We start from the raw sequence: 12,778 nt of genomic DNA on the forward strand, positions 1-12,778 counted from the left end.
GTTAATATGGAGCTCAGTGTTTGTTTTTGCAAATGTTGTGTACCAAGAAACAGGTGTATTGTGGAGGTGTGTGTAGAGGTGTCTATAAATCATTATCAGTAGTAGTAGTAGTAGTAGTAGTAGTAGTAGTAGTAGTAGTAGTAGTAGAAGTAGTAATAATAGTAGCAGCAGCACCAGTTTTTGTTGTTGTTACTGCTATTGTTGTGTTGTTGTTGTTGTTGTTGTTGTAGCAGTGGCAGTGATGGTAGTAGTAACAGCAGTAGTAATACTATCCTTTAAGATTCTACTGCATGATAGCGAATTACAGCTAAACATACTCCATCCACCTATCCATCCATTCATCCATCCATTTACCCATTTCTGTTAATCATACCTTAGTGAATTTCATACCACTTTAATCAAACTTCCCAGTTATTCTTCTCTTACCCAGTCATCTACACAAGTTCCCCTTTGCTTATCAAATCCAAGAGACTGAAAATAATAATACTATCTCTAACTCAAAGAAAAGGAGCACTCTCAATCCTAACAAGACCAGCAGAGGTATATGCATTTACTCACTCACTCAGCACTACCATCAATAATCATACACCTTTGCAGCGTGACAGAGACAGATCAGAAGTCGACCTTTCTACATATATTATTACGCAGCGCCGCATGTGTACCATGCACCCCCGGGAGATCAGCGCTGTTCAGGAAGTTATTCAGATGCAGACCCGTGACGTTGATGTTGGCCTCGTGTTGTAAGGCAGAGCACAGGGCAGGCAGGCGAGATACAGGCCTCTTCTGTGCCGCCCGCCCAGTCACCACCTCCATTCCCCGCCGCCAGGATGTGAAAAGGCGGGAATGTTGTGAGATGTGTGAGAGAGAGAGAGAGAGAGAGAGAGACACACACACACACACACACACACACACACACGCCCGGTAGCTCAGTGGTTAGAGCGCTGGCTTCACAAGCCAGAGGACCGGGGTTCGATTCCCCGGCCGGGTGGAGATATTTGGGTGTGTCTCCTTTCACATGTAGCCCCTGTTCACCTAGCAGTGAGTAGGTACGGGATGTAAATCGAGGAGTTGTGACCTTGTTGTCCCGGTGTGTGGTGTGTGCCTGGTCTCAGGCCTATCCGAAGATCGGAAATAATGAGCTCTGAGCTCGTTCCGTAGGGTAACGTCTGGCTGTCGCGTCAGAGACTGCAGCAGATCAAACAGTGAAACACACACACACACACACACACACACACACACAAGATTTATCATTGTACAGACAGTTGCATTGTTACCTTTCTTCGATTTGATTAGAAAGAGAGAGAGAGAGAGAGAGAGAGAGAGTACAATCTTATAATCTTTTTTCCCCGTCTCTCTTTATATGATCCCAGCCTCTTTGTTAGCTGGTCGTGTCTTCTCGCTCACCAGTACCTTGGAAACTCAGTACCCAGGAAGTGTTCGCTAAGGGGAAGAGAGACGGGGCGGGGCAGGGTGGAGTAGGGCGGGGCGGAGAGGGAGGAGAGGGAGAGGGAAGAGGGGGCGTGTCACCCACGTAACTCACACCTGTTTCTTTGCTTCCTTCTCGCTTCTCAGCCACACCCCCCTCAAATCAAGATCACCCACCTACACCCACGCCTCGTCCTCCCTCTCATGTTCTCCTTCCTCCCCACACCACCACCACCACCACCACCAGTACCTTAGCTCCAATACCTGTACTAATGTACGTTTTATATTATTCCTGCTTTGTGTTACTCAATGTGTTGGGCTCTACTTTTTTGTCGTTCTAGTGTGTGTGTGTGTGTGTGTGTGTGTGTGTGTGTGTGTGTGTGTGTGTGTGTGTGTGTGTGTGTGTGTGTTCCTTTTTTTTTTTTTTGTCAAAATTATGTCTTCTTTTCTTATTTCAGATTCTAGTTTTTTTTTTTTTATATCTATTTTTTTTTTTTTTTTTTTTTTTCATTTTCCCTCACTTCAAATGTTAATTTTGTCGTTTGTCCACTTTTGATTGTTCGTGTATTTTTCTTCCCCCTTTATGTGTTGTGTCCTATTTTTCGTTTTCTCATATTATATATGTTAAGTTCTCATATTATTTACGTTTTTTTTTATTATTTTTATTTATCGTCTCATACTAATTAACTAATACATAAGAATTTTTATCTGAGTATATAAAGGTGTCGAGCAAATAACAATGATAATATTGACATTTATTCTTGCAACACACTTCTTCGTGGCTAGCTTGCCCTCCTCATTACTCCCAAATTGATGTTCTTTATGGCTGAGCGTTGAGGAACCACCAGGAAACAACGTGAGAAATAAATAATTCAGTTCAGATTGTGGGTCAGATGTGTCGCCTTTATAACGGCACTTCTTGATGCTCTCTTGTTTTCTTCCCTTCTTACTTATCACTTACATGTCATTCTCTCTCTCGTACCTTCAAGAATTTATGCATTGTAATTTCTCTGACTCTCTCCAATATTGTCGTTATCAAATAATAAATGATTGTCTATTGTGTTCTCTTCTTCCTGGTATGAGTGTTGTTGTTGTTATGGTCTCTCTCTCTCTCTCTCTCTCTCTCTCTCTCTCTCTCTCTCTCTCTCTCTCTCTCTCTCTCTATATATATATATATATATATATATATATATATATATATATATATATATATATATATATATATATATATATATATATATATATATTATCCACTATCTGCCTATCTATCTATCTATCTATCTATCCACCTACCTACCTAGCTACCTACCCACCTATCTATCTATTTATCTATTTATCTACCTACCCATCTACTTTCCTATCAATCTATCTATCTGTCTATCTATCTATCTACCTATCCATCTACCTCCTGTTTATCTAATTAGCTATTTATCTTTCTATTTATCTATCTATGTATCTGCCTATCTATCTATCTATCTATCTACCTATCTCTTTATCTATCTATCTATCTATCTCCATCCCTCTCAGTGTATGAAGTCGTCAGGCTCCTTCACCGGGCATACAGTCTCCGTGAGGGTCTGCGTCACCTCCACCGTCATCGTGTAGTAAGCCTTCTTCGAGTACGTGTCGGTGTGGACGTAGGTGGTGTACACGCTATGAGTCACGTGCTGGGGCAGAGTGGCCAGCTTCGTCACGTAACTCGGCATCTGGAGAGGTAGTGGTGGTGGTATAGTAGTGGTGGTAGTGGTGACGGGAGTGGTGATAGTACTAGTGTAGGGACGGAGTGATATTTCAGGAAGTGTGTGTGTGTGTGTGTGTGTGTGTGTGTGTGTGTGTGTGTGTGTGTGTGTGTGTGTGTTTAAGCGTTCATGATTATAATTAGAAGTATTTTTTTCTTCTAAGTGGAGAGGAAGATGAACAGCAATTAAGTGAGAGAGAGAGAGAGAGAGAGAGAGAGAGAGAGAGAGAGACAGACAGACAGACAGACAGACAGACACGAAAGAAAAAAACATAAACGAAAGCATCACAAAACTTCCTCAAAAATTTACGATACCTTACTCACCAACTTATTTCCTCAACACCTTATCTTTACCTGCCTGGAGCCTGGAGGAGGGAGAGTTTACGAGCATGGCACACATCACCTGCATGACAGCTTGGTGTGGAGGGTGGGGGGGGAGGCGAGGGCTGGGAGGGGCGGAATGGGGGGGGACACGTCTTGCTCACTGGAACGCTAATAACACACCTGACACGCTGCACGCCACACCCATGACTCTCAACGTGATTATGGCGACAATTTGATACCTTTCCTGCAGCACCATTTACACTGAATTGACATGCTGGTATCTAATTCTGTATGTATTGCATGTATGTTGGCAATTATGTGTGTATATAGATAGATAGATAGATAAATAGGTCCATAGGTAAATGTGCTTTAAAGTATGTGTCAGTATATAGATAGGTAGGCATGTAGCTAAACAAGTAGTGAATTATTAAGGTAGGTAGGTAGATATTTAGCCAGGTAAGTAGATAGGTAGATAACTAGGAAGGTATGAGAGTAGATAGGTAAGGTGCTAAGTTGAAATAATGATAATAGCCTGTTTTGCATTAGCTAGGTAAGTAGATAGGTGGATAACAAGAAGGGTATATACAGGTAGATAGGTAAGGTGCTAAGGTTATAATCATGATAATAGCGTGTTTTGCACCTATTTTTTCCACTTGTAGCGTGCAGAAAATGATCAGATATGTGGCACGCCTCACCATCTCTTTTTAATGGATCTATGCACGTAAAGGTTTCGTTTAAACATTGATGGAAGGGGGGTGAACTGCAGAGGGAGGGGCTGAACGCAAGCAGAGAGAGAGAGAGAGAAAGAGAGACTGAGATAAGTGATGATAACGAAAGAAAGAGAGAGAGAGAGAGATGGCGAAAATGAAACAGAACGAGAATGAAAGGAGGAAAAGGAGTAGTATGGGAGGAAGTGAGTGGTGGTTGGTCTGCGCTGTCACTCACCACTTGGGTCTGCGTCACGAAGTAAGGGATGGACTTGGTGGAGACGACGAACTCTGTCAGGTACTGGTTCGTCGAGTAATAGGTCATCCAGTGTCTGCCGGAGGGACGAGAGGGAGGTGAAGGGCGTGAGGTCTTTGTGAAGGTGATAATTTTTTTTTTTTTTTTTTTTTTTTGCCATCACCGTGGCCTGGGTATTAGGCCATTTTATTATTATTTTATTTAACCTTTTATTTATTTTGATTATACTTATGTTTCTAATATTTACAATTTTTATTTACTTAACAAAAACTGCGGGTTTTTTTTTTTTTTTTATTAACAGAAATATGACACAATGCACTCACTTCAAATTCCATACACGCTTCATTCACTAGTAGTAGTAGTAGTAGTAGTAGTAGTAGTAGTAGTAGTAGTAGTAGTAGTAGTAGTAGTAGTAGTAGTGGTAGTAGTAGTAGTAGCAGTAGTAGTAGTAGTAGTAGTAGTAGTAGTAGTAGTAGTAGTAGTAGTAGTAGTAGTAGTAGTAGTAGTAGTAGTAGTAGTAGTAGTAGTAGTAGTAGTAGTAGTAGTAGTAGTAGTAGTAGTAGTAGTAGTAGTAGTAGTAGTAGTAGTAGTAGTAGTAGTAGCAGCAGCAGCAGCAGCAGCAGCACCATCACCATCACCACCACCACCACCACCATCACCATCACCACCACCACCAACCACCACCACCACCACCACCAACAACAACAACAACAACAACGGAGGCACCATCGCCGTCACCGCTACCACCACCACCACCACCACCACCACTAACAACAACAACAACAAAAGCGGCAGTAGCGTGAAGGAAATACTTGATCATTTTATTGACCTCATCCGTCCTAGTCTTGTTATTGTTTTGTTTATTTGAAGTTGTTGCTGTTGGTTTGATATTACAGAACTGCAACACAACTGGAATACCTTCTCTCTACAGCAGACAGTACAAGGGCACCACAATAACTCTTCTCGTGTCCTGGCTATGGTATCTCAGTGTAGAGAATCCCGTTATCAAAATCGCTCTAATAGTAATAGTAGTGGTGGTGGTGATGGTGGTGGTGTGCATACTAACTGCATATCTTCCTTCCATAACGAGACCTCACTGCACGAAGCTTTCTACTTTCTCCCATCTCTATTATGTCCCCGTCCCTAGAGCAAGAGTTACCCATAGTAATCTCAGTCCTTCATCTTTTTTATTACTAAACTCTGAAACTCTTATGTATTTCTTACTTATGTATTTCCTACTGCCTGTGACTTAAACCATTTCAAGAGGAAGATTTTAAGATATTTCTCGTAAAATTGGTATTTTTTAGTGGGGACAATATTCCTTGTAGACTGGCATCTTATTGAACTTCTCTCTCTCTCTCTCTCTCTCTCTCTCTCTCTCTCTCTCTCTCTCTCTCTCTCTCTCTCTCTCTCTCTCTCTCTCTCTCTCTCTCTCTCTCTCTCTCTCTCTCTCTCTTCCCCCGAGCCAGAATCTCTCATTCGTAAGAAATAAATGTAATAAAAGTAATCTTACCTGTGTAAAGTAACAGGGACCTTCCGAAACTTGGTTGTCTCTGCCCAAATGGTGACGTCCTCACACTTCTCGCTGCCACTAACCGTCAGGGCTGCCACCACTACCACCAGCCACACCGCCGCCCACCACTGCCACGCAAGGTGCTGAAAGGCGTCGCGTGATGCTCGTCATCTCGGAGACCATATTCCAAATTACTCCTGCCCACTCCTCAACAACTTTCAAAAGACTCTTGTTGATGTGATAGAGGATATTAATAATGTTTTTTTTTTTATGGTTCTATTTAAATATCAACAGGATTTCTATATCAATAAGATAAACACTCTTAGCAATCCAGTTAAGTATCCCTGTGGCCTTTGAAAATAGTGGTGGTGAAAGAGCAAAGTGTTTTGGAATGCGGGTCCATATTTCAAGAAGATTTTTGTCAGCATCTCGATTATATTATTGTACTTAGCTGGCATCTTCGCCTCTGATGTAAAAAAGAGTAAGTAAATAAATGAAAAGGACGCTGATATGCAACTCTTCTTACCATTTTATAGAAGAGGAAATACTGAGACACTACTTCTCTTCCCCCCTCTCTCCCCTCTCTCTGGGCCACTTTCTCGCGCTATCTACACACAAGTATATCAGTGCGGACGTGTCAGCCGTAACTAGTCTCCTCTCAGCACCACAACCACGCACACTCTTGTATTTAGCCGTCTGCACTGATCACTGATTCTTTATGAGACTGCCGTGTTCATATGTATGACTCTCTCTCCCTCTCTTACTTGCGGTTTTCACTAATTTCCACGAGAGAGAGAGAGAGAGTGAGAGATGCATCCCTACCGTGAGCGTGTCGCCTGCCCCGCCCATCACATTTATCATGCCAACTCTTATCGACGTTTCACTTCAGCAAGAATGTATCACTGCATTATGAACGCTACATGTACAATCACCTTCCTATTTGATGAAACAGTTTTCTTACCTATATTAAAACAAAGTAACATCCGTCATCTTTTTTTTTTTTATTATTATCATTGACGCAGGACGGGGAAGGCAACTATCATTGGCTAGAGTTGTCTCTCACGTGTATCTTAGGTCGTCTTTCTTTCATCATTCACATTCCTCTTCTCCCATTACACACACACACACACACACACACACACACACACACACACACATCAAGTGGTAGTTCAAAGGTTAAACACTAATTATACAGCTACCGAGTCTCCCCTAACATTCATCTAAATTTGATAAAATTTACAGAATAGAATTTCTTTACACCAGCGAGCAACATATTATAATCTCAAAGCTATTGGACTTACCATAACCGCAGTATAAGCCCACTTGGGTGTAATCAATGACACGCCTCTAGCAAGCTCGTGTAGGTAGGTTATCGCATTATTTATACCACTTCCTGAGACGCTGCAATGTGTAGATTTGTAGAAATTTTTGTGCAAATCTTCTCTTCCTTCCACACGTGTCATTCCACGCCAGTTGTGTTCACCTCGTTATATTTCTCAGCTTATCAATTCAAGTACTATCCTGAAAATAAGGAGGTGAAGAGGAAGTGTGCTTAAGAGAGAGAGAGAGAGAAGTAGAGGTTTGTTATATCACGTGAGAATTCATGCGTGTAGCAAAATTGATTATTAATCGGTTGACTGGCTGATAAACCGACAATTCTAATGTGCCGCTTGAACCAGGTCACGTGGTACTGGTAGAGGGAATTAATCACTATAATGGACGCACTGGTTAGCAGAATATATTGGCAGTGTGTAGAGTCAGGATCAGAAATCAATTAGCATACCACATTTACTTCCATAGTGTTGTGAGTGTCCATCCGCATGACTCTCTCTCTCTCTCTCTCTCTCTCTCTCTCTCTCTCTCTCTCTCTCTCTCTCTCTCTCTCTCTCGATATCACTTATACTTAATTAATCGTCTCTACAGTGGCTCTTGGTTACCTTGTGTATAGTGTAGTGCAGTGTACAAACTCAGGCAGCGAATAGGTCTCTGATATGTTCAATTTATTTTGCCTTTTGATCTTTCCGAAGGTACCTGGTATGATTATGTACTGCTGTCTGTGTCTCACTGGAATGTCATGCGCTCAGAGCCATTAAAACTAATTGGATTCCGGAATTTCCATTTGTCATGTTTGTAGGACGACGTTGTATCTCTCTCTCTCTCTCTCTCTCTCTCTCTCTCTCTCTCTCTCTCTCTCTCTCTCGACCTGTTAAATAAGAAAAAAAAATGATAATATGAAGCAAGGGAATGAATCGAGAAAAATAATGTATATATAGAATGAAAAACAAGATAAGCCAGACTGATATCAACGGTCAGTCACAGCCACGGCCTGATTTAGCACAACAGGAATTCCTCTTTACCTTTTGCTTCTATAGGAACAAAATGCGCATGTGTGAAAAGCATTATTATTAGACTACTGCAATCGCTGGGAGACGGAGAGGGAGAGGCTGACATACACACCCCAGGACTTTCCCTAGAATATTTCACACCTTCATGCCACCAGTATTAGATTTTGTTTACTGGGTTTTTTTTTATCTCTTTTTTGTTCTTTTTTCATCACTATTCCGGTTGTTGTTCAATACTTACTGACATAGGCCTGTTTGTGAGTAAGAAAACAAAAAAAGAAAAGAATGTTGATGACCTCGGTGATGACCCTGTCCCAGAGTAAAGTTAGGGACTTTCCCCGTAAAACTGAGCAAGATTTTAAGTTAAAGTTACGTATGTATGTATGTATGTATGTATATCTATTTACATATATGCCAGGATGCCTCTTCTGACTTCGAGGATTACACATAATTTATAACAGCCTTTCTATTTATTTTCACTCCTTTCTATTTATTTTCACTGAATATTTTTCGGAAACTTTCATGTAACATATTCTTCCCTTTTCCCTTCCCAAACGTACCTTACCTGAATTTTCGCCAGTTATCTTCCTCCCTCTAATACTGCACCTAGTTGATCTTATTAGCTATATATATATTTCACTGGTGCTCTCTCTCTCTCTCTCTCTCTCTCTCTCTCTCTCTCTCTCTCTCTCTCTCTCTCTCTCTCTCTCTCTCTCTCTGCATATTGTAAAAAGGAAGAAAAGTTTATTAATATAGTGAAAATAAATCGAGGAAAAAAATGTATATGAAGATAACAAAATAATTATATACCATGAGCTCGTTTCTACATGCCAGCCCAGCCGTCAGTCGCCTCTCAAGGTTACTATGTATCTAACCTTTCCCTAACTCCTCTTTTTTTCTCTCCCACCTGTCCATTAGTGCTCCATCTGAGGCTTCATTGGCGCAGCTCACTGTGATACAACACCTGCAGGCTTATCTGTTTGATTGATCTTCACAACTCTCTATCTGCTTCGAGTCTTCATCTTCGATATAAACTGATGATGAGAAGTGATAAATGATGTGAATTGGAATATCTTGTTTCCTGTCAGTACATCTCGCTGAAAATTTTTGGGGGATGTGTTATTCAGTAGATTTCATGAGTATCATAGTGTTCGATTGACATTATAATTGACACACACACACACACACACACACACACACACACACACACACACACACACACACACACACACAAATAGTAGTAGTAGTAGTAGTAGTAGTAGTAGTAGTAGTAGTAGTAGTAGCAGCAGCAGCAGCAGCAGCAGCAGCAGCAGCAGCAGCAGCAGCAGCAGCAGCAGCAGCAGCAGCAATAGTAGTAGTAGTAGTAGTAGTAGTAGTAGTAGTAGTAGTAGTAGTAGTAGCAGCAGCAGCAGCAGCAGCTGTAGCAGCAGCAGCAGTAGCAGCACCAGCACCTGCACCAGCACCAGCACCAACAGCAAAAGTATCAGCAGCAGTTGTAATAGTAGTAGTAGTAGTAGTAATAGTAGTAGCAGCAGCAGCAGCATCAGTAGGAGCAGCAGTAGCAGTAATAGTAGTAGTAGTAGTGGTAGTAGTAATGGTAGTAGTAGTAGTAGTAGTAGTAGTAGTAGTAGTAGTAGTAGTAGTAGTAGTACTAGTACTTGTAGTAGTAATTTAATGAATAGAGCATTGGTACAGTCGGCTCCCTTCTTGATAAAACAGTTTTCCTACATGTGATTCTAACAAAAGTGGCTTGCCATTTTTTTTTTTTTTTTTTCTTGGTAGCTGTCATTGGCTAAGGCTAAGCCGCCTCTGATGTGTATTATAGGCCTGCCTTCATCCTCGTCTCCTCCACATCCCCTTTCCCTGTCCATCCTCCCCACTCAATGCTTCTCTCTCTCTCTCTCTCTCTCTCTCTCTCTCTCTCTCTCTCTCTCTCTCTCTCTCTCTCTCTCTCTCTCTCTCTCTCTCTCTCTCTCTCTCTCTCTCTCACACACACACGCCAGGTGGTAGTTAAAAGTTAAACACCATTAATACAGCTTTCCGATTCCCACACAGGCGCGGCACACACACACACACACACACACACACACACACACACACATGGCAGTTACGTTTGTGTATATGTACTGTTAATACCACATCACATCACACGACACCACCATCACCACATCCATAGCACCACTAGATACCACCAACAGTCCACTACACTCAAACACTACACACCGTCACACTACATAACCACCAGACACCACCACAACACCGCAGCACCACCACCATCACTATCACACATAAATACCAGACACCACCACACTGCACAACCACCAGACACCATCACCGCATCACAACACCACTATTACCACCACCACACCACCACCACACTATACAACACCACACAACACTACACCAAGCTCACCTTACCCAGTCTCGGTAAGTCCAACCCTGGCATCCTTGGCGCCAAAACCTGTCCAGCCCCGTTGAGCACCCGCCAAACACCCAGCGAGCCCTAGCACCGTCCTGCAGCAGCCAAGGTAGAAGTTTCCTCTCATATTTAGGGAACATTCGAGTGTTTTGCAGGTATTTTCGGGTGATTCAATAGCTCGCTGTGATGGAGTAGGTAGAGGAGGTGGAGGGAGAAGAGGAGTGTGAAGGAAAATGGAGAGGAGATGGACCAGTTGAGAAAAGGTGCAAAAATTTTTTATATCATATTTTTTTTCTCCTTAATTAGGGGAGTTCGCATTATTTTGGTACTTAATCTGTTGATAGAAATGCAAATCAAGTTACAATCCGTAACAAGATCTTGTCCAGATGTGTCTTTTGTTTCTTGATGAAATAATACCTTGGTCATTCTATTATTTTAGTGTTTTTTGATCAGCACGTCCAGGACTGTTTTGGTGTTTGATGTAAGACTTGAGGAATATGAAAAATATGACCCAAATAGTAATATCCAATAATATATAGGGCCTAGTCTAACGATAAACATTCTCAAATTCCAATTTTCTATGGTGGCAAAATACAAAACAAAAATTCTTTATACGAAGAGGAACTAGTGTTTTCTTTATTTAGCTGGAAAGTAAAAAATTTTCGTATTCAGAAAATGTAATATAATGTAATGCGGCTACGATATCCTTCTCGACATTATAGTGTGTCCGTGGCTCCGTTAGTGAGGAGTACATGCGGATCGTTGACTTGGTTTTGTAAACAATAAACTCGGTAATGTTATTATACATTTATTATTAGTTTAAGTATTTGTTGCGACTAAAAATGTAATGCATTCCAGTCTGGGCGTCTTCTTTCTTCTCGCGATTTTTTTAAATTAATTACGTACGTAAATTTTAGGCTCATCACTGGAGCCTTCCAATGTTTACCTACACTTCTTTGTGTTTTCCAGGCTCAAAGAGTGAAGTAAAGTCTGAATTAACCCCGAAGATAAATCTATCTATAAACAAGGTAATGGTTATATCCCCGTTCAGACCGCACACCATAACAGGAGCGGACACAACCAACACCCAACCTCCTTCCTTCCCGCGCCATTTCGTCAACATTTCCTTCAATGTCCAGTGTTTCCCGGGAATTTTCATATCTTGTCAACCTGATATGCATGAATTGTGTGAGAGAGTGTAGTAGTAGTTAATAGTGGTGGTGGTGGGGGCTTAGCAGTAGCAATAGTAATAGCAACAGCAGCAGCACTATTATTATTAATATTATCAGTGTGTGTGTGTGTGTGTGTGTGTGTGTGTGTGTTACATTGCATTTATTATCCTGAGAGAGAGAGAGAGAGAGAGAGAGAGAGAGAGAGAGAGAGAGAGAGAGAGAGAGAGAGAAGGGGGGGGTTGATTAGATGGCGGTGAAAGGGATCGAGGATTAAGTGAAAAATAAAAACAATGAGGGAGTGGGTATGGGGAGACTGACATGAAGTGGAACTGAGAAAGGTGTGGCTTAATATGCGTCACAGATTCTAGCTAATGATGTTTACCTCTTAGAGTCCCGAGTTGACATATATAAGTAGGTGAAAATAAGGGTAAGAAGATACGGAGCCGTCTGTACATTCAAGTTATCGTGACATATTAACAAGTTGTTGGATACTTTAAAAAAAAAATGCGAGAAATGCAGATATAAAGGAATAAGTAGATTTATTTAATACAAGAAAAAACAAAAAGACGAATTCTAAATTTAGGCAGGTAATAGAACCATCCATCTTTTAAAACAATGCCTTGACGTGAGGTCTTCTTTATGAATCAGTCAATAGGAAATAGTGTTCATATGGATATGCATAGTAATGATGAACTGGACATAAAAAGAAAAGAATGTATGTGATGTTAAGATAAGACCGAGTACTAGGTAGGAAGATAACGAATTTGAGACAACAGTGATTTTTTTTTAGTTAGACACTGAGCAATAGTGTGTATCATGATTTGGAACACACACACACATACACAGAGGTGAATCTCACACACACACACACACACACACAGT

At 41.2% G+C, this 12,778-nt stretch overlaps 1 protein-coding gene across 1 annotated transcript; it reads right to left on the reverse strand.

The window, feature by feature from the left end:
• Positions 1–2,817: 2,817 nt before the first annotated feature.
• On the reverse strand, positions 2,818–6,717 carry LOC123514994. Its single transcript, XM_045273305.1, has 4 exons — positions 6,490–6,717; positions 5,964–6,106; positions 4,433–4,526; positions 2,818–3,131 (listed from the first exon to the last, which is right to left on the reverse strand). The coding sequence occupies exons 1-4, from the start codon at positions 6,490–6,492 to the stop codon at positions 2,949–2,951; spliced, it is 423 nt and encodes a 140-aa protein (XP_045129240.1). The 5' UTR covers positions 6,493–6,717; the 3' UTR covers positions 2,818–2,948.
• Between the last annotated feature and the right edge of the window lie 6,061 nt (positions 6,718–12,778).

The sequence above is a fragment of the Portunus trituberculatus genome, chromosome 38 (assembly GCF_017591435.1).
Source record: "Portunus trituberculatus isolate SZX2019 chromosome 38, ASM1759143v1, whole genome shotgun sequence".
NCBI lineage: Eukaryota > Metazoa > Arthropoda > Malacostraca > Decapoda > Portunidae > Portunus > Portunus trituberculatus.